General features: G+C 38.3%; 1 protein-coding gene across 1 annotated transcript in view; it reads right to left on the bottom strand.

Annotated features, from left to right (window-relative positions):
* The window catches only part of Nbeal1 (neurobeachin like 1), a 203,095-nt gene that overhangs the window by 111,910 nt on the left and 67,775 nt on the right, over positions 1-23,410 (bottom strand). Inside the window, exons 11-18 of the mRNA XM_045147952.1 lie at positions 14,972-15,058; positions 12,338-12,421; positions 8,982-9,080; positions 8,314-8,894; positions 7,309-7,441; positions 6,462-6,581; positions 3,227-3,530; positions 624-709 (exon numbers count right to left, since the gene is read on the bottom strand). Of these exons, the coding sequence (XP_045003887.1) occupies positions 624-709; positions 3,227-3,530; positions 6,462-6,581; positions 7,309-7,441; positions 8,314-8,894; positions 8,982-9,080; positions 12,338-12,421; positions 14,972-15,058 (1,494 nt within the window). The remainder of the gene's footprint in view (positions 1-623; positions 710-3,226; positions 3,531-6,461; positions 6,582-7,308; positions 7,442-8,313; positions 8,895-8,981; positions 9,081-12,337; positions 12,422-14,971; positions 15,059-23,410) is intronic.

Below are 23,410 nucleotides of genomic sequence, written 5' to 3' on the forward strand. Positions count from 1 at the left end.
AGTTACTTTGAAGTTTAATTGGGAACATAAACCATCACTGCTTTGTTCAATATTATTAAGAAAGAAGTTATACCATCTCTCAATTATTGTGTGCACTAGAAAAACTGTTTTAAAAACTAACACCTGGTGTATATGAAGTGACTTTCTTTCATGATGACTTTCTGTACAAAAATGAACAGTGCTAGAAATAAAATATGCAGTCGCAGTTGCATTTGATTCAGCTTCTCTGCATCCCCTGTGTCCTGATTTCGTGGAGACCCTTACCTAGGGACCCCAACGCACTAGATGTTGACAGAGGTATGCCTTCATTTTCTTCTCACCTTCCTGTGTAAATTCACAACATTTTAAAAATGGCAATTCAAGCCCTTTTCAATTACCCACTGAAATGATTAAAGGAATAAAACACGAATTTTAAGCTGGGCGTGGTGGCGCACGCCTTTAATCCCAGCACTTGGGAGGCAGAGGTAGGAGGATCACCGTGAGTTCAAGGCCACCCTGAGACTACATAGTGAATTCCAGGTCATCCTGGGCTAGAGTGAGACCCTACCTCAAAAAACCAAAAAAAAAAAAAAAAAAAAAAACCACGAATTTTAGTTGTGGACAGTCCATACATTTACTCTGACCTTTGCTGTGTAGTGGAGGAGGATATTACTGGGCAGGTCGGCCATTTCAGTCTCTTGGCATTTCCAAGGGCTTAAGCAATTTGGACCTGAAAATTATTATAAACATACACATCTGTCAGTGGATATATATGGCCTCCTTAATAAACTACAATTTATATACAACTTAGAAAATCGACCTTTGGTACAGAAAGAAAATGTTATGTAGCATTACAAAATTATTATCAAACACAACAGATTCTTATTTTATCTATAAGTTTGAATGATGTTCCACTGTATATGAAAAAAACTGAAGAAACAACTGTTACCACATTTTGTTGAGATTGTGCTGAAACTGACATATGACAGTGTTACTGAAAGCACTTTGAATTGATATATCTCTTTTGGAAACATTATACAAGTATGGAGAACATATGCATATATTTTGAAAGTATAGTGATAATTTATCATAAAATTCATAAAATAAAAAACTCCAAATAGAACAGTATATTTAAAAGTTGAAAACTTAAAAATTCTAAACAACTTATAGAAATCACATATCATGGAATTAAAAATAAGGACAGGGGAGAGACTGCTTAGTGGTTAAGGTTCTTGCCTGCAAAGTCTAAGGACTCATGTTCAACTCTAAGTTCCACATAAGGTAGACGCAAGGTGACACAAGTGTGCAAGGTCGCACATGCGCACTAGATGGTGTAAGCATCTGGAGTTTAATTACAGTAGCTGGAGGCCCTGGTGCACCAATTTTCTATCTCTTTCTTACTCTTGATCTCTTGCATTAAAAAAAAAGCCAGTCTGTTGGCCTTGCCTCAAAAAAAAAAGGGCTAGGAGAGATGGCTTAGCAGTTAAGAGCAGTTAAGGCACTTGCCAGCAAAGCCAAAGGACTCAGATTTGATTCCCTAGTCCCATATAAAGACAGAAGCACAAGGTGGCAGGACATGCAGCTGACGTTTGTTTTCAGTGACTAGAGGCTCTTGTGCACCCATTCTCTCTCTCTCAAATAAATAATAAATAAATATTTTAGAAAAATAATTATTTATAGGTAAGTGGATGGCACACACCTTTAACCCCAGCACTTGAGAAGCAGAGGTAAGAGGGCTTGAGGCCAGACTGAACCTACAGAGTGAATTTCAGGTCAGCCTGGACTAGAATATGATCCTGCCCTGAAAAAAAATACCCCCCCCCAAAAAATAGAAGGAAAAAACCCCCACCCAAAACAAACAAAAAATCATTCATAAAAACTAGCAATTATTTACAAGGGAAATTCAAAGTTGGAAAATTATAAGAATATTTGTATGCTATACAAATACACTACATAACTTATTTCTAATTTACTGGGCATATACACCTTGAAATACTTCAGTGTCAGAGAAACAGAAAAGTTGTAATTTAAACTTTGAAAATCTAGATAGACCTATTGATTTCAAAACAAGCCGAGCATGGTGGCACATGCCTTTAATCCCAGCACTTGGGAGGCAGAGGTAGGAGGATCACCATGAGTTCAAGGCCACCCTGAGAGACTACATAGTAAATTCCAGGTCAGCCTGGGCAAGGGTGAGACCCTACCTTGAAAAACAAAAACAAAACCTCCAATACAATCTAAGCAGTATACACACTCCACCCCCTATTCTGAAGAGGAACATCTCTTAAAGGTTTAAATACTGAACATCTTGATAATTTGGATATAAATTTAAAAGTGCTATGATCCAATAATAATTAATGGGTATATTAAAAACTCATAGCCAAAAGAAGAACACTTATAATCTTATCCAAAAACGATACTGCCTTCAGGATCTCTTCAGGTGGAACACATGAATTATAAAAATGGCAACTTCTGGAGTAAGACCATGATTTTAGAATCTTATATGATTTCTTATGTAGATAGGCTAATATTTGGAATCATCAATTCATTAAATATCTATCAAAAGTAATGCCAAAAAAAAAGTAATGCAGGTAACACATCTTGTGCTTTGTACAGGTTACAAAGGGAAAAGATCACGTTAACAACACAGCAAGCAGGGGGCCACCTACAGAGAAGCTCACTAGAAATAATCTTCAGGGCATCTTAATTTAGACTTCCAACCTCCAGAAATGTGAGAAAATAAACTGTTGTTATTTTATTATGGCAAGCCCAAGAGATTAATATGCTAAGTACTTTGAATGAATTAAGGAATTTAAATATTTTTCAAAGATTTGTTTAAGGTATGGTTACAAAAATAGTTTAGTATATAGTCAGCTTTTCTTTCATTTTCATCTCCAATTAAAATAAACACAGGGCTGGGCATGGTGGTTCATACCTTTAATCCCAGCACTCAAGAGGCAGAGGTAGAAGGATAGCTGTGAGTTCAAAGCCACCCTGAGACTACATAGTGAATTCCAGGTCAACCTGGGCTAGAGTGAGACCCTATCTTGGAAAACCAAAATAAATAAATAAAATAAAATAAAACACAGGGATAGTAGAGTACTAGCCTAACATGTACAAGGCCCTTGGTTTGATTCCTAGTACTGGGGAGGTGGGGGGAGGGTAGAGAGAGAATGAATAAAATATATTCTTAGAATATCCTCAGACAGTAGAAACAATGGTGACCAGTATGAGTGTACATGCTCACCTGCTAAGTACAATGCCTTCACCTGAGGAGGCTGCAGTGCTTCATAGAAGATGACAACAGACCCTAGCTGACCCTCTAGGGACGTGGGACATCCCCATTCGCTATCTTGTGTTCCAGCTGATATTAATTTAGTAATTAATTTTGATTTTTCCATTGTTCCTCCCCAAGAGGCTGATGACAATATTCCACCAAATGATGTCCGATGAGGAGTAATGGGAGAAGAAAACGGTGGATCTGGGATTTGGGATGGAGGTGGAGTGGTGGTTCTTTGCCCAGCTGAACCAATACAACAGGAAGTAAAAGGCTGAAAATTAATAAATAAAAAAGATATTTAAAATCACAAAATTTAGTTTTCATTTATTTGGAGTATGTGTGTGAAGTACATGTTTTATATGTACAGATGCATGCACCCAATGTGAATGTGCGCAAAGGCCAGAGGAAGAAATTGGGTTGTCTTCTTTATTGCTCTTCTATTTTATTCCCTGAGACAGTTTCTCAGTGAGCCTGGAGTTCCCATTTTCTCAGTTAGACTGGTAATCAGAGAGCTCCAGTGATCCTATTAGCTCTAGTTCTCTCAGTGGTGGTTTGATGAGCACATGTGGCCATGCCCAGCTTTTTCTTTTTCTTTTTCTTTTTTTTTTTTTTGGTTTTACAAGGTAGGGTCTCACTCTAGTCCAGGCTTACCTGGAATTCACTATGGAATCCCAGGGTGGCCTTGAACTCACGGCAATCCTCCTACCTCTACTTCCCAAGTGCTGGGATTAAAGGCGTGCGCCACCACGCCCGGCTACTGATGCCCAGCTTTTAAAAAGAAAAATAAAATTTTTGAGAGCAACAGAGAGAAAAAAGGCAGAGAGAGAGAGAGGGAGGGAGGGAGGGAGGGAGGGAGAGGGAGAGAGAATGGGCACGCCAGGGCCTTCAGCCACTGCAAACGAACTCCAGACACATGTGCCCCTTTGTGCATCTGGCTAATGTGGGTCCTAGTGAATTGAGCCTCAAATTGGGGTGCTTAGGGTTCACAGGCAGGCGCTCAACCACTAAGCTATCGCTCCAGCCCCATGCCCAGCTTTTTAACATGCATGTTGAAAATCAAACTCAGGTCCTCGGGCTTGTGAAGCAAGCACTCTCACCTGCTGAGCCATCTCACAGCCCAACCCCCATCACACAATGTTAAACAAGTATCCCTCTCCAAATGTAAACAGTCTGAAGCTAGGCTTGGTGGCATACACCAGTAATCCCAAAACTGGGAAGGACTGATACAAGAGGATTAATAAAGTCCAGGCCAACCTGGACTGTATAGTGAGAGCCTATCTCAAGAAAACAAAAGAACAAAACGAAAAGAGTACAGGGCTGGGATGCAGCTCTGTGGTAAAACATATGCCCAGCATGTATGAAGGCCCAGACTTGATTCTCAGCAATGTAAAAATGTAAATAACTTTAAAATTAAAGTAAAATGAAATGGCCCATAAAACTAAAAAAAAAATAGATATTGACAATAAAAGTATGTCTATATCTAAGACATAATTATTATAATTCACTTTGGTAAACACTGTGGGTATGTCAGTTTTTATAACTCACTATATCCTTATGCAGTTTTGAGTTTCTGGTAGATATATATTATTTTTAATTATTTTGGGGTTTGTTTTTTTTTTTTTTTTTGGTTTTGTGAGGTAGGCTCTCACTCTAGCCCAGGCTGACCTGGAATTCACTATGAGTCTCAGGGTGGCCTTGAACTCACGGCAATCCTCCTACCTCTGCCTCCCGAGTGCTGGGATTAAAGGCATGCACCACTACACCTGGCTAGGTAGGAGCCGGGCATGGTGGCACACACCTTTAATCCCAGCACTCGGGAGGCAGAGGTAGGAGGATTGCCGTGAGTTCAAGGCCACCCTGAGACTACTTCAGACTACAGAGCAAATACCAGGTCAGCCTGAGCTAGAGTGAGACCCTATCTTGAAAAAACAAAAAACAAACAAACAAACAAAAAGTTAAAGCAAGTTTACTGTTGTCTCAAGTAGAGATAACTACTTTTTAATTAATTAATTTTAGGGAGGGGGCTCAAGATAGGGTCACTCTAGCCTAGGCTGACCTGGAATTCACTAAGCAGTCTCAAGGTAGCCTCAAACTCACAGTGATCCTCCTACCTCTGCCTCAAGTGCTGGAATTAAAAGAGTGTACGAGATAACTACTTTTTGTCTTAAAAATTATCAGTAGCTGGGTGTGGTAATGCATGCCTTAATCCTAACACTCAGGAGGCAGAAGTAGGTGGATTATTGTGAGTTAGAGGCCACCTTGAGACTGCACAGTAAATTTCAGGTGAGCCTGGACTAAAGTGAGACCCTATCTTGAAAAACAAAAACAAAACAAGCAAAACAAAAAAAAAAAAAAAAAAAACAGGTCAAAAGGTGCTAGGCATGGTGGTGAATGTCTTTAATCCCAGCACTTGGGAGACTGAGGTAGGAGTATTACTGTGAGTTCTAGGCCAGTCTGAGACTATATAATGAATTCTAGGGCAGCCTGGGCTAAAGCAAAACCATACCTTCAAAAACAAACAAACAAAAAAATTGTCAAGGGGCAAAAACCCAAAAACCTAGTACTTAAATTCTGTTGCCTTGAAAATAACTGCCTTTGACTGCATTCTATTATATTGAGAAAAGACTTCCTTAAATTAGTCAAAAATTCCAAAAGAATATTTGTACCAATGTTCTTTGGGATTCATCTCATAATTTATTAACTACAATGTAAACATTTGCAGCATCTTCATCATTAACTCAAACTTAACAGAGCTAGACAAGAGTCCATAATATTTTCTTAACCATTCCACATACTTAAAGAGTTTCATTAAATGATAAATTGGTTAGCTCTATTCATGTGTCTTTTCCTAAATCTTTTTTGTAAGTCTTTAATTGTATTTGCTTCTCCCTTAATTTTCTTTTTTATGTTGTCTGATATTATGTAATAACAATATTTAGAATAAATAGGACATCCTATATTTCCTAAAATTTTCAAAAATTCACAATCAATTGGGCCTGTAAAAAATAGGTTTTGTTAGCCAGGTGTGGTGGTGCACGCCTTTAATCCCAGCACTCGGGAGGCACAGGTAGGAGGATTGCCATGAATTTGAGGCCACCCTGAGAATACAGAGTGAATTCCAAGTCAGCCTGGGCTAAAAAGTGAGACCCTATCGCAACCACCCCCCCCCCAATAAAGAATAGGTTAGGTTATATATACTTACTTCATTCATAGCAGGAAATCTGAGAGGGGCAGAGACCTTTTGTTGTCCATTGTCATAGATATAGACAAGACTTTGACCAAAGGGCCTTTTTCCAGGCATATGAACAATGGTTATGTTGTGCTGGTGAAGTAAAACATGTATTTAAAAGGCTAAAATTAGACCGTGTCATTGGAATGGCATATCTTCTCACAGTATTTCTTTATAACTTGTTCATGTGAACAAAACATTAAAACTAAGCACAGCTAAATACTGATTAATATGACATTCTCAAATTGAGCAACTTTTTTTTTTTTCCCTGTGGTACTACAAAAACAATCCTTTTCTAGAAAATCCACAAGAATTAAATCTTTCTTTTGCATTCTCCAAGGCTCAATCAAAATAGTTTTAGGATAATTTTTCTAATGAGAAGCATATCATATTTTTAGAAAAGCAATGCATCAACCCAGCATCTCACTTCAAGATCAAATTTGATTCTGGAAAATCTTGAATAGTATTAATTTGAAATGTTAAATAGAAAAGATAACTACTGCTTACTTTATGACAATAAAATAGGATTAGTTGAACTTTACTATGAATAGAAGAAATGAAATCCAAATCTTAAAGGGCTCCTCATGAACATATACAAAATCATAATTTGGGGGCGGGGGTTGAGGTAGGGTCTCACTCTAGCTCATGTTGACCTGGAATGTCTATGTAGTCTCAGGGTAGCCTTGAACTCACAGTGATCCTCCTACCTCTGACTCCCAAGTGCTAGGATTAAAGGCATGTGCCACCAGGCCTGGCTTTTATCATATTTTTTCTTAAAGGAACAAACCAAAAGTTTGAATGTGGTGCCCCAAAGTCTTACCCAGAGAGAATCACAGAAACTGTGGTCAGGAAGCATAACTGTTGCATATTCTCTTTTTGTGCACACTGCCACAACCAACATACCTGACTGGGTAATAAAAGCTTCAAAACCCATGCCACTTCCTGTAAAAAAGCTAACAAAAAGACATTTTTTTAGAACTTCTAGAAGTCCAGTTGATCAGTTTCAGCATTACTGAAGCATATAACCAAACCACAAAGCCATCACAATATCTTTATCAACAATGCTGCAGCTTAAAATTCTGTTGGCATACATCAGTCCAAACTTGTTTCAAAGACACTTAAATCCTTTTAGGCTACAAAAATTCATAAATTATAAAAGACAACATTATAAGTGGTATTTCATTATCAAACTACAGTAAACTGTATACTTTCAAAATTCATCCAAATATCAAAAAGCATACATACATAAATCACAAGTTATACTGAGAATTTTTTGCTACCAAACGCTGGTTGCTTTATAGAAACACAAGCCTCTCAGAGAATAGTTGATCACTAAAGTTTACTAATCCTTTCTTCTCTACTTTTACACTACTTTTAACTGTTTACAAAGTAGTGTCAGGACTTAAACAGCAATAGTAGGAAATACAGAATTATGATGAAATAAAGCAGGTATAATTTAGCTGTTTGCAGCCAAAGGATGAAGATGTTTCAGATAAAACACTTCATATTTAAAAACTAGATGCATTAAGATGCCTTTTCCTGTTTAAGAATCATAAGCATATACTTGGGGGTTGGAGAGATGGCTAAGTGGTTAAGGCACTTGCTTGTGAAGCCTAAGGACCCAAGTTCAATTTCTTAGAACTCGCATAAGCCAGATGCACATGGTAGTGCATACCTCTGGATTTCATTATAGTGGCTAGAGGCCCTGGTGCACCCATTCTGTCTCCCAATCTGTCTCTTTCCCTCCTCATATAAAACATTTAAAAATCATAAGCATATACTGTTATGACAATGTTCATTTACATTTCACAAGTTGTACCATTACCTGTATAATTGTTTTCTTTTCCCTCCTTTGCTAGCCATGCCAAGAGTTAACTGATCCTGATCTAAACAAAACCAAGCAGTGAAAGAAAATGCAGACCCTGGCCATTTCTGTATGGGAGGCACAGAAATTCCTGCCATACTGTGTGATAAATTAAAATACTGCAGTGCACTCTCTAGGCTTAGTTTTCGTGCCATTGTCAGGATTGCTCGAGTCACAGGCGTTATATAAGGGTGAATATACTCGGATTCATCCACTCTCAGCAATCTGAGGAGTCTACGTATTTCTTCTGAACTCACTGACTGACTCCCCAAGGAGCCATGGAGTGCAATCAAGTTCTCAGCACAAGTTCGATGTAGAAAAGAATGGAAATCAAGGGTTTCAATAATTCTAATTCCCATGTTTGCATTGACACAGGTAGTCCGACTCTGCCTATTAATACAACAAATCCTTTTCAGCCAATCAGAGATGAAGATTTGCAGGTCATGTGATTCTAGCTCTGGAAGCCATTGGATAAGAAGCAAGAGAGGATGGACATTACTGATGCCCAAAATACCAACTGAAGTGTGGTCACCCTCTACAGCCTGAAAAACAGCATGAAAGATCAAAGTTAGTGACCACTTCCTAAATGAAGATAAAGAAGCTTCTTGGAATAAAGGTTAAAAACTCACCATGTTCATAAGTTCTTTAAGTAGTCCCAGTGGTGGCTGACCCAGAGATTTTAATACCTCAAATAGGTGTGTATAACCAATTCTTTCTTTAAATACTTCCTAACAGGAAAAACATATCAAAGTGCATGTTAAAATGACTACATTTGTGGGGCTGGAGCTGCAAAGCCTGATGGACTGGGTGACTCATGCATTTGGAGTTTGTTTACAGTGACTAGAGGCCTTATTGCGCCCATTCTCTCTGTCTGTATCTCTGTATCTTCTTTCTTTCTCTCCCTTCCTCTTATAAATAAGGACTACTTTTGTTGGAACATTACAAATGCTGACTAACATTTAATGTAATTAACAACATAAAAGCCAGAAAAAGATTAGGAATTCAGGGTTTTTTTTCCCTATTAAATTACCTATATCCATCCTCTATTCTGAAATGGGTTCTTCCTATGTTGCCAAGCTGGCCTCCATTTTTCAATTCTGCTTCTGCCTCTACCTCTACCTCCACGCCCTACAGAGGTGGGATAACAGGCACATGCCACCCCATCTAGCATGTGTTCATTTTCAAACAGATTTCACATACCCTCCATAATAATAACACTTTAACCGTTTACCAAACTCAAAACAAATGAAATCAGAAAAAGTATGTGGTAGAATTAATTTTTGCAGATTATGGCATATGACATTTCCTAATGAAATATTAGGTGAAGTTAAAATAGAAATGGGGGTCAAAACAAATGAAATCAGAAAAAATATGTGGTAGAATTAATTTTTGCAGATTATGGCATATGACATTTCCTAATGAAATATTAGGTGAAGTTAAAATAGAAATGGGGGGGGGGAGTATACATGGGGGCAAAATGGCTTAGCGGTTAAGGCATTTGCCTACAAAGCCAAAGGACCTTGTTTGATTGCCCAGGACCCATGTAAACCAGATGCACAAGGTGGTGCATACATCTGGAGTTTGTTTGCAGTGGCTGGAGGCCCTGGCATGCCCATTCTCCCCCCTCCCCCTCTCTGTTGCTTTCTCTCTTGCTCTCGCTCTCTCAAATAAATAATTTTTTTTTTAAAGTATCCTTGGGAGTAAGAAAAGTTAGACAATGGCATCAAAGAACTAAAAAGTCATGATGGGTATGGTGGCCCATATTTGTAATGCCAGCAGAGGTAGCAGCAGGCAGACTGAGAGTTTGAGGGTACTCTGGGCAATACAGAAATATATATAGAATATATTTATATAGAAATACAGAAAGGCCCTGTCTTTAAAAACTAAGGACTAGCTGGGTATGGTGGCACATGCCTTTAAATCACAGCACTAGGGAGGCAAAGATAGGAGAAAAGCTATGAGTTCAAGGCCAGCCTAAGACTACAGAGTGAGTTGTGGGTCAGCCTGGGATAGAGTGAGACTTTACCCTGGTATGGGGGAAGGACTAAGGATATAATTCAGTGGCAGAATGCATGCTTAGTATATACAAACAAAACCTAAATTTTACTGTGTTAGATTCAAACAAAGCCTAAATTTTAAGTGGCCAGGAAAAAAAAAGTGTGAAGAATTTTCTCTCTGCTTCTTGTGTCTGAATTATCTGGACCAACAAGTTCATTTTAGAAAGCCTTAAGCCATATATATTTTTTTAAACACTGGTACTCAAGCTCTCAAGCTGGGCGTGTTGGTACACACCTTTAATCCCAGCACTCAGTAGGCAGAGATAGAAGGGATGCCATGAGTTTGAAGCCACCCTGAGACTCTAGTGAATTCCAGGTCAGCCTGAACTAGAGTGAGACTCACCCTTGAAAAACAAAAACAAACAAAAAACAGGTACCCAATACCACAAGGTAGATATACACACAACTGATCATCTAGACCATAAAACATTAGTCCACTAAATTAAACAGAAATATATACACTAACCATAAAGTGATGATTTAAATAAATCAAGTAAGACAAGTTGTCTCTAGGAAGGATTAGTTGCACATGAGTCAATGATGAGAAGAAAATCCTTTTATCTTTTTATAAAAGGTATTTTTCTTATACAACCTTTTATTTGGGGGTGGGGGCAGATTGAATCTAGAGGTTTAAGTATGTTAAGCAACTACACTACCACTGAGATATAATCTATCCTTGCTATATAACTTTTTGAATTTGAAACCATATTAAGTATTATATAGTCAACAACACACTGTCTTGACAATTACTAGAACAGCTTTTTAGGTTAGAATTTCAGAAATAATACAGGAAATCCATTATGAATCAATATCTTAGAATGTACAAAAATTTCTCCCTTAAAGAAACTATTTTAAGGCTGGTGAAATGACTCAGGGGTTAAAGGCGCTTGCTTGCAAAGCCTGACAGCCCTCCAAGTTTGATTTCCCACGTAAAGCCAGATACACAAAGTGGCATGTACATCTGGAGTTCCTTTGCAGTGGCAGGAGGCCCCAATGTACCCATACTCATTCTCTCCCTCTCTTTCAAATAAATAAATAAAAATACTTAAAAAACAAAGTATTATTAAATGGAGAGTATCATCACAAGCCAGACTATAAAATGAGGAAAAGGCTATTCAATAGGAGGCTAACCATGAGTGACAATGGTATTTCTAAGGCAAAAATTAGAGTTTATAACACAAACTAATGGAAACTAAGGAAGGAGACTGAAGGTACTGCTCAGGAAACACTTCTGGTTCCAGAAATGCAATGTATGAAATACAGTAGAGATCAGAAGGTAAAGTGGTAATAATGTCACTAACACTTCATTGAGTGCTTCCCATGTACCTAGCACTTTGCTTACCATCTTACAAAGATGATCTCACTAATCTTTTCAACTACTCACTGGGCTAATTATCAATGTAAGACATTAATACAAAACTATAGTCTCAGGTACTAGATGGGAAAGGACAGAAACCCTAAGTTAGTGACCACAGGCAAAGCAGCAGAACTATATGGCTACACAACCTGGAAAACAGGTCCCATACCAACAGAAATGGTCATATGAGGAACATATTCATATTCTAAGAGGCTATAAACCAACTAAACAGCAAGAGTGACTATTTTATTAATAAAGAAAAAAACTATGCCTTAAAACTTAGTTCTCTTTTATGCACGTATAGATGCACATGTGTATGTGCGCATATGCATGTGGAGGCCAAGGTCACCATCAAGTATCTTCCTCAATTGTTCTCCACCTTGTTTAAGACAAGGTCTCTCACTGAAGCGAGAGTTCACTGATTCACCTAGACTGCCTAACCAGCAAGCCTCAGGGATCCTGCTGCATTGGCCCCCCAGCACAAGGGTTACGGGTACATGCTGTACATGCTGCCGTGGTTGGACTTTTTTTTCTTTTTTTGGTTTAAAAGCTTAGGAACATTAAGCTTCACCTTAGCAGCTGGAGATTTCTTCATCACTGCTGTCAAAGCCTGAATGGTTGACACAGCCAAACAATCTAACTGCCCCTGAAACACCTACCAGAGAGAAAAAGAGAAAAATATTAACAAATGTATTCAAGATTTTTTTTTTAATGTGGAAACCTCTGTTCGGAAAACCTGCAAACAATAATCACATAGCATGCACTGCATTTCTCCTCCTATGACATGGACTACTAGCACTAAAACCTGGTAAAAAATAAATAAATAAATAAATAAGTTAATTAACAAAAGATAAGCCACATGTCAAGAAAGAAAGAGCAACACCCACTCATTATATTAAATGTTCTGGGAAATAACTTTGCACATGCATTTAAAAAATAATGGACAATCTCAAGAGGAAGGGAGGGAGGTTTATAACAGGACATTGTTTTTTTGCTTTAATTTCCCTTCAAAAATACACTTGAACTTACTAGGTTTAAATTTCACAGCAAATATAGTAAGATAGCTAAATGATCTTGTTTGCTTAGTTTCCAAATTCTGTAATAAAAAGGAGATGGTATACACATACATCAACTTTACAAAGGATATGGAATATCTATTTTAAGAAAAAGGTTTCAATTTAAGAGAAAAATGCAGGAGATGAAATAGCTATAAGCACTGGCATGTTTTGGAGAAAGTAACTTTAAAATTTTTTTTCTATTTTTTATTTTATTATTTATTTGAGAGAGATACAGAAATAGGCAGGTAGAAAGAGAGAGAATGGGCACGCCAGGGCCCTCAGCTACTGCAAAAGAACTCCAGATGCGTGTGCCCCCTTGTGCATCTGGCTTACATGGGTCCTGGGGAGTCAAACCTGGGTCCTTTGGCTTTGTAGACAAGCACCTTAACTGCTAAGCCTTCTCTTCAGCCCGAAAGTAACTCTTAATACCAAAAGTTTGAAACTAGCTCCCCTCTGCATATTCTGTAAGCAACATTTTATGATTTAAATGATTTTATGATTTAAGAGATGCATTAGCCAGTCGTGATGGTGCACACATTTAATCCCAGCACTTGGGAGGCAGAGGTAGAAGGATTGCCTTGAATTCGAGGCCACCTTGAGACTACATAGTTAATTCCAGGTCAGCCTGGGCTACAGTGAGCCCCTACCTTGAAAACCAACAGATGTGTTAATTACAGGGCACTGAAGGTAAAACAAAAGCCAAAAAGTATCACCAACAATATTTAAAAAAAAAAAAATTGAGCATGCCTGCAATGGGAGGAATAGTCAACCATGAAACTGAGGATCAGAAAGCTATAAAAACAGCCTTGAAAATCTTCATTGGGTGATACATTACTATGACCAGTCATTCCACAAACTCAATTTTCTTTTCAACGTCTCAGCAGAAAAGACTAAATAGAGAAGAAACTAAATCTTTGTGCTGTTAAACCAGGATCTATCATTTTTAGGTATGTTATTTAATCCAGAATCTTGGCTTTTGTTGGTGTTTTTGTTAAATACTATTATGTACTACAAACTATTATATGTAATGCTTTGCAGGATAGATTATACCTTCTGCATAAAATGATTCACATAAATAAAAATCTGTGCTGGGCTTTTCCAAGAATAAGCCAAAAAGACCTCATTAGAACTACCATTTGGGATTGTTTATGTAACATTCTGTAAGATACTATAACTTTTTTTTTAATTAACCTGTGTACATAGTCCTTAAGAGAGTATAAATACTTGACATATCTAATATAGTACTCCGTGAATTGATATTTTATATCCAGAAGAGATAGTAATAGATTACAATATGGTCTCTTTTTATACCACAACTCAGTAAAGAAAGACATTTAACTTCTCTCAAACATGTTGGGAAAGAAAAATAACAAAGCAATTTTTGGGTTGTTTCTTCAAAATAATTTTCCTAATTTTATTTTGAGAAGAAACACAGACTTATTTCTTTTGCTATACCAATACATAGTTGAATTTCGAGAACAGAAAACAATTTAACAAGTGTGCTAGACTAACTTTCAGAGTTCAGCATCTTCTTCCCTTCCTCCAAGATTCAGTTGTCCACTGAATTATAATCGTGTCAATAAGAAACAAGGAATCAAGATATTAACAATGACCATTCATATTCAGAAACAAAGCCCTAAGATCCCGAACACCAAAATGCTTAGAAAAAGAAGCCCTCCCAAACATGAAATCCATCATCAAATGGTCAACACTGATACTGGGATTCCATTCCTGTACTTTTTATCTTCTTAAGTGAAAAAGTAGACACACTAACACAGATGGGGTTTTAGTGATCACTTATGTCATCCACCAAGATATTTATCCTTTTTTTGGTTTTTTGAGGTAGGGTCTCACTCTAGCCCAGGCTGACCTGAAATTCACTCTGTATTCTCGGTGGCCTCAAACTCATGGCGATCCTCCTACCTCTGCCTCCCAAGTGCTGGGATTAAAGGCATGCGCCACCACACCCGGCAAGATATTTATTCGTGAGATGAAAGCAAATTTTAATTAATTCTCAAAAATAATTCATGAATATTAGAATGAATTGTCTACATGTTTTATGAAACAAGAAGAAAAGTACAGGAAGAGTTATTCCCAATGGCTGATTTGGAGCTTCAGCTGAAACAAGATGCAGGCTTTTTAGATACCTGGTCCTCATTCATTTCTGTCAGTAATTTGTTGGCAAGATCTTTCTCGTTCTTGTCTGCCACCTTACTGTTAGCATTTAAAAACAGCTGTCAAAAACAGAGACAAGAATAATGGAGAAAGAACATTAAATTGTCACCTATAAGTACAATGAAGCCTAAGTGGATTTCCACATCTGTTGAAAGCAAATCCAAAATCCACTTGTGAAATGTATCACTTCTAGAAACAGATTATTTGTTTTTTGAATAACAAATATTAGCTTATATACTATGCAGTTACTGTAAATACAGTTATCTCTTGTTACTAAAATGAACAGCAAAGAGTTAACATTCCTAAATTCCTAAAAAATCAGTAAAGAATGCCTCATGGAAAAGAAGGTAAACATAATTATTGAATAATGTTGCTTAATCACCTAAGTTTTCTGACATGCTATTGAACTAACTTTGCACACTCTTTCCAGAAGTATTTCATAGATTTTCAGTAAGATAAATGTGTAGCTTGACACATGAATACAGTATAAAAACTTCCCAAAACTTATCAACCATACATTGTGTTAAAATATTGTCAGGAGTTGGATTTAAAGTTATATTTTAGTTTGTAGCCTGGAAACATAGACTGTGTTATTTTCTGAAACATGTGGAGGTTTTTCTCTTTTGAATGAAATAAATGAATCAGGGCTGGAGAGATGGCTCAGTGGTTAAAAGTACTTGCTTGCAAAGCCTAACAAGCCTCTGTTTGATTCCCCAGTAGCTATATAAAGACAAATGCTTACAGTGGCACATGCATCTGGAGTTCATGTGCAATAGAAGGCAAACTGCATCCATTCTCTCTCTCTCTCTCCTTGCAAACAAATATATATATATATATATATTTTTTTTTTTTTTGGTTTTTCGAGGTAGGGTCCAGGCTGACCTGGAATTAACTATGTAGTCTCAGGGTGGCCTTGAACTCACGGCGATCCTCCTACCTCTGCCTCTCAAGTTCTCAAGTGCTGGGATTAAGGGCATGCACCACCACGCCCAGCCAAATAAAAAAACATATTTTTTAAAATGAGCCAGGCGTAGTGGCACTCCCCTTTAATCCCACCACTTGAGAAACCAAGGTAGGAGGATTGCTACGAATTTGAGGACAGCCTGAGACTATGAGGCCATAGGGAATTCCAGGTCAGCCTGTGTTAGATACTACCTTGAAAAACAAAATTTCAAAAAAGAAATAAGCAAATCAAGTACTTTAATTACAGTATATAAATTCCAGCATTACAAAAGCTTTGGCCTTTGCCAGTTTAGGTAACAGAAACACAATTCAAATGAAAGTGAAATAAATAGGGAAAAAATATATATATATATATATATATATTTGTTTTGTTTTGTTTTGTTTTGTTTTTGTTTTTTGGTTTTTCGAGGTAGGGTCTCACTCTGGCTCAGGCTGACCTGGAATTCACTATGTAGTCTCAGGGTGGCCTCGAACTCATGGCGATCCTCCTACCTCTGCCTCCCGAGTGCTGGAATTAAAGGCGTGCGCCACCACGCCCGGCATATATATATATTCATATATATGAGTGAAAACAGCTATGAGCATCTTAACAAGGAAGTTGTTAGGAAATTGTTTGAAATATCAGAAATGATAAAAAGAAATGTTCAGACTGAAATGATATAATATAAATTACACAGTGGTATAGTTTAATATGGTATGCAAGAATACACATAAAGCTTAATATAAGCATAAGTTTTGGAATCAGAGATCTGAGTTTATATCTTGATTTTGCTCAACCTTTCCAGTTCTAGGATAACAGTTACACACTAGCACACCTGGGGGGTGGAAAAAAATCTCTAAACGACAGCTTTTTTGTGGCGCTGAAAATCAAGCCTCTGACCTTATTCATGTGTAGGAAAGAGCTCTACTGCTGAGCTGCATCCTCATCCCTTTACTACTTTTTAGCTGTCTGAGTTTAGGGAAACTACTCAATTATTCTAAGGCTGTGTCTCAAAATCAAGAACAATTGGGCTGGAGAGATGGCTTAGTGGTTTAGCACTTGCCTGTGAAGGCTAAGGACCCGGGTTTGAGGATTGATTCCCCAGGACCCATGTTAGCCAGATACACAACACACGTCTAGAGTTCCTTTGCAGTGGTTGGAGGCCCTGGTGCGCCCATTCTCTCTCTCTCTCTCTATCTCTATCTGCCTCTTTCTCTCTGTCATTCTCAAATAAATTAAAAATAAATCAAGAACAATATCTCATCAAATAAATGTGCAGATTAAATGAGAAATAATCTATGCTAATTTATGTTCACAGTGTCCAGCACATAACAGTGACTACATAAATGAAAACTGGTATTATCAACAAAAACTAAAAATAATGTTCTTATATTGGTTGACTATTTCTTTGCTATGCTCAATGCCATCTTTTACAGTGTGAATACTTATTCTATGCCATGATAGGTTTATTTTTTTGTTTTGGTATTACAGCTCAGTCAAAAGATCTTGAACTATGGGGATGTTTGAACGGCAGTGAGATTGATTAAAAAAAAAAAACTGGAAACTTTTAAAGGTGGACTGAATGCACTGCATTTTACATCATGTATGGTTATCAGGTTATGAGGGTGAGGGGCAGAATGTAGTGGTTTGTTTCAGATGTCTCCCATAAACTTATGTGTTCTGAATACTAAGTCCCCAGCTGGAGGCAACTTGGGAACTGGAGCCTACTAGAGGCAGTGTATTGTTGGGGTAGGTTTATGGGTATTATAGCCAGCTTCCCCTTGCCAGTATTTGGCACACTCTCTTGTTGCTGTTGTCTATCTGATGTTGACCAGGATTGGATGTATACCCTCTGCTCATGCCATCACTTTCCCCTGCCATCATAGAGAGTCCTCTCTATAAGCCAAAATAAACCCTTTTCTTCAACAAACTACCTTTAATTCCAGCACTTGAAGGCAGAGATAGGAGGATTGGTGAGTTCAAGGGCATCCTGAGACTACATAGTGATTTCCAGGTTAGCCTGAGCTAGAGAGGGAAAAAAAAAAGAAAAAAAAAAGAGGAAAATGATGACATCAAAAATAGAGGGCTGGACTAGCATACCCATTCTCTCTCTGCCTATTTCTGTATCTATCTCTCTCTCTAAAATAAATAAAATATATTTTAAATTTAAAAAATAAAAAAATAAAAAATAAAGGCAGTCTGTTGGGCTTGCCTCAATAAATAAATAAATAAATAAATAAATAAATAAATAGAGGGCTGGAGAGATGGCTTAGCAGTTAAGCGCTTGCCTGTGAAGCCTAAGGACCCCGGTTCGAGGCTCGGTTCCCTAGGTCCCATGTTAGCCAGATGCACAAGGGGGTGCACGCGTCTGGAGTTCGTTTGCAGAGGCTGGTAGCCCTGGCGCACCCATTCTCTCTCTCTCCCTCTATCTGTCTTTCTCTCTGTGTCTGTCGTTCTCAAATAAATAAATTAAAAAAAGAAGAGAAGCTAGGGGCAATGGCACACATTTTTAATCCCAGCACTTGGGAGGCAGAGGTGGGAGGATCACAGTGAATTCAAGGCTACCGTGAAGTACATAGTTAATTACAGGTCAACCTGGACCAGACTAAGAACCTACTTCCTACTTCAAGAAAAAAAAAAAAAAAAAAAAAAATAGAAGACAGCCAGGCATGGTAGCCCATGCTTTTAATTCCAGCATTCCGGAGGCAGAGGTAGAAGGATCACCATGAGTTTGAGGCAAGCCTGGGACTATAAAGTAAGTTCCAGGTCAGCCTAGGTATGAGACTCTACCTTAGAAACAAACAAACAAAAATAATAATAAGAGAGAGACTATCTGGAAAGAAGAGGGATCTAGTGGAGGGAAGATTGGGGAATGAGTAAAGGGAGGGTAGTGCCAGGAGATTACGATCATGGTATATAGTCTGTATGTATAGAAGGTATCACAAACTTACAAGAACACAACAAAAAATGAGATACAATCCCATATCCAATGAGATAGCTACAATCAGTAACAGGAGAGAAGAAGGGGAAAGGGAGAGAACAAAGAAAGAGAGGATGAAGGAAAGAGGGGGGAAGACAGAGAGATTACAAAGTAGAGAAATCAGAACTCCTGTACACTGCTGGTGGGAATAATATAAAATGGTACAAATGTATGAATGGAAGCTTCTCAGAAGCAGCAAACATTGAATGATCATAGCCAGACATGATGGCACATGTCTTTAATCCCAGCACTTGGGAGGCAGAGGTAGTAGGAGGATTGCCTTGAGTTTGAACCTACCCTGAGACTGCATAGTGAATTCCAGGTCAGCCTGGGCTATAGTGAAACCCTACCCCAAAAATATAAAAAATTGGATGATCATGATATAATAATGCAACTTCTGGGGAGAAACCCAAAACAAATAAGAGTGGTATCTTGAAAAGACATTTGTATCATCCAGATTTATTACATTATTCATAGTAGCTAAAAAATGGAGTCAGTCCAAATGTTCACTGATACATGAATAGATAAACAAAATGTGGCATGTGAACCTAGTGGAATATCATTCAGCTTATTAAAAAAGAAGGGAGGCTAGGCATGGTGGTGCAAGCCTTTAATCACATCATTTGGGAGGATGAGGTAGGAGGATCACTATGAGCTCAAGGTCGGCCTAGCACTACAGAGTAAGTTCCAAGTCAGCCTGCACTAGAGTGAGACCCTACCTCAGAAAAAAAAAAAAAAAAAAAAATGAGGGCTGGAGCCAAAGGACCCAGGTTTGATTCCCCAGGACCCACATAAGCCACTTGCACAAAGTAGCACAAGTGTCTGGAGTTTGTTTGCAGCAGCTGGAGGCCCTGGTGTGCCCATTCTCATTCTCTTTCCCTCTTCCTCTCTCTCAAATAAATAAATAAAAACTTTAAAAAGCAAATCAAAGAAGGAGGCTGGACAGGTGACTTAGCTGTTAAAGTGCTTGCCTGCAAAGCCTAAGGGTCTGTGTTTTGACTCCGCAGGACTTACCTAAAGCCAGATGTACAAGGTGGCACATGAATGTGGAGTTTGTCTGCAGTAGCCAGAGGCTCTGGTGTGCCCATTCTCCTTCCCTTCCTCCCTCCCTCTCTCTCTACCTCTTTCTCTCTCTCAAATAAATAAATAAACAAATAAACATTCTCTAAAAACCGAAGGAAATGGCTGGAGAGATGGCTTACTGGTTAAGCACTTGCCTATGAAGCCTAAGGACCTGGGTTTGAGGCTCTCCTCCCCAGGACCCATGTTAGCCTGATGCACAAGGGAGTGCACATATCTGGAGTTCATTTGCAATGGCAGAAAGCCCTGGTGCGCCCTTTGTCTGTCTCTCTCTCTCTGCCTCTTTCTGTCTGTCACTGTCAAATAAATAAATAAATTTTTTTTAAAAAGGAAAAGGAAATATTGATACGTTACAACATGGAGGAAACGAGAGCATTATGCTAAATTCAATAAGCAAATCATATAAGAACAAATACTGTATTATATTTCTCCACTTATAAGATGTAGAACACTCAAATTCTTAAGACAAAATAGAACAGTGATTGCTAGACTTAGGAAGATGGGATAATGGAGAGATGTCTAATGGGTATAAAGTTTTAGTTTAATAAGAAGAAAGAGTTCTAGAAGGGCTGCACAGTAATGAAATTACACTTACACTTAAGATGGTAAGGATTATCATACCACAATTAAAATAAAAACTTTTTAGAACTGTCTATAGGGCCGGGCATGGTGGCACACGCCTTTAATCCCAGCACTTGGGAGGAGGATCACCATGAGTTCAAGGCCACCCTGAGACTACATAGTGAATTCCAGGTCAGCCTGAGCTAGATAGAGTGAGACCCTACCTTGAAAAACCAAAAAAAAAAAAGTCTATAGGATAGTAAAAATAACTATACCTATGCTGGGCGTGGTGGCACACACCTTTAATCCCAGCACTAGGGAGACAAAGGTAGAAGGATCACCATGAATTTGAGGCCACCCTGAGACTACACAGTGAATTCCAGATCAGCCTGAGCTAGAGTGAGTAAGACCCTACCTTGAAAAACCTAAATAAATAAACTATACTAATTTATTTTTTATATTTACATTTTTTACTAAAGAGAATATCTTCATAATAAAAACCTAAGCTTTGTATTTTAAACTATTTCTTATAATAGGAAAATAATAACAAAAAGAAATTTAAATTTTTTTTAAATGAAATGTTGCCTGGCATGGTGGTGCATGCCTTTAATCCCACCACTGGGGAGGAAGAGGTCAGAGGATCACTATGAGTTCAAGGCCACTCTGATACTACATAGTGAATTCAAGGTCAGCCTGGGCTAGAGTGAGACCTACCTCAAAAAAACAAAACAATAAAAAGAAAAAAATTATTATGAGACAATTCAAACCCATTACCTGGGTATTGATTATGTAAACAGGCCTCAAATTAACCTGTATACCAGAAAATTGATCTTCTATATACTTATTTTTTAATTATTAAACAGATAATTCATAATACCTTATTGCTACAAAAAAGATATATATGTATACAAGAAAAAGAAGAGAGAGCAAGAACAGGTACACCAGGACTTCCTGATACTGCCAAGAAACTTCAGACATATGTACCACTTTGTGCATCTGGCTTTACGTGGGTACTGGGAAATCAAACCCAAGACGTCAAGTTTTGCGAGCAAATGCCTTAACTGCTTAGCAATCTCTCCAGCCAGCTACAAAAAAGTTTTTCTGTCTCAAGTTCGACTTTAAACATTTCCTTTAAAGTGGGCACTGAAAAATGTTTCAAACCAATTAAAGTTTACTCTTTTGCAAGTTCAAATCAAGGGGCAGGGACATGGCTCAGTGGGTAAGAGGGCATGTTGCACAAACATATGGACTTGCATCCATGTAATAAAGTTAGACTGGTCATTCATGCCTATAACACCAGTGACAAAAGGGCCAGAGACAGCAACCTCACTGGAGCTCTCTAAGCAGCCAGTGGTCAAAACATAGCACCTCCAACCTTGAGTGTGGTATTCATTTTCTCAAGGAAATTAAGACAGATTAAAGATAGAGGAGAATACCAACAGAGGACACTGCAAGCCTTTTATTTGGCCAGCCAGGCCAAATGAGCCAACAGGTGCAATAGTGGCATGTCTGTCATGGCGGAAACCAACCGCCTTCCAATTGGACTGGAGGCCCACTCCAAGGAAGGGAATACATCCCTGATACTGAAAACTTAAAACAGGGGTTGTCATGAGCCCTCAGGTTGTAACATCTGCTGATGTCTGGATTAGGGTATATACTATGCTTATCAAACTGCCCAGTAAGCACTTCTCTTAATATTCATACCCTTATATTAATGCAAACCTCACTTTGAATAAAGAATCTTCTATTTCCAGATGGCAGTGACCTTGGGACAACTCAGAAGGTATGGTGCTGGAAATAAGTGACTAGAGTACCGAGTAACATCTCGATCACACCTTCCAAGGCTCAGGGTCTAATGCGGAAGAGGTGGCGGAAAGAATGTAAGAGCCAAAGGAAGGGTTGAACTCCTTACAATGTGCTCCCTCCAGACAAAAAATTGGCCTCGATATCCATGACCTCATAATGCCTGACACTACCTACATAAGTCCATCATAAGAAGAGGGAAGGATCGTGGCATCCAAATAGAGGAGAGACTTATTGAGATGGGGAGTGGATGTGATGGAGAAGGGAATTTCAAAGGGGCAAAGGGGGTGGGGGGGTATTACCATTGGATATTTTCTATAATCATGGAAAATGTTTAATAAAATTGAGAAAAAAAAAAGATAGAGGAGAATACCAGTGCCTTCCGCTGGCCTCCCATACACATGTCTTGGACACAGGCATGTGCACACCCCAAATAATAATGATGATAAAATCAAAGAGGCTTGTTGCAGGTCATGAATGCTGAGGGCTCTGTAGTATTGTAATGAGTAAGAACAAAAGCAAAACCATTCTTGTGCTCCTTCAGCGGAAAGCTGCACTGACAACCCAAGTTTAAATGCATTTTGTTTTTGATATTTATGCTCTTCCTTTACCCAAATATGATCCTATTGTACTAGACCTTCAGCTTTAAAATTAACCAAGTGAACTTATTAATGAGCTCCTACCATGCAGCAACACCTAATGATGGGAAAGAAAGATTCAATCAGCATGCTTGCCTTCAAGTAGTCCACTGTTTTGTAAAACATAGGAAGTATCGCCTTGTAGACTTGTAAAGACACCATAAGGGTAAAAAAATATGCATCTATCTAAATCTGAATGAACCAGAAATAACAGTAATTTAAAAATTATTTGTAAGCAGAGAGAAATATGAAGATGGGCAGGCAGGACTGGGCACATCAGGGCGTCCAGCTGCTATAAACTCCACATGCATGCACCACTGCATGTGGCATTATGTGGATACTGGGGAATCAAACTCCAGTCATTAGGCTTTGTAGGCAAGCACCTTAACCACTCAGCCATCTTTAC

The sequence above is a fragment of the Jaculus jaculus genome, chromosome 4, assembly GCF_020740685.1.
Source record: "Jaculus jaculus isolate mJacJac1 chromosome 4, mJacJac1.mat.Y.cur, whole genome shotgun sequence".
In the NCBI taxonomy this organism is placed as follows: Eukaryota; Metazoa; Chordata; class Mammalia; order Rodentia; family Dipodidae; genus Jaculus; species Jaculus jaculus.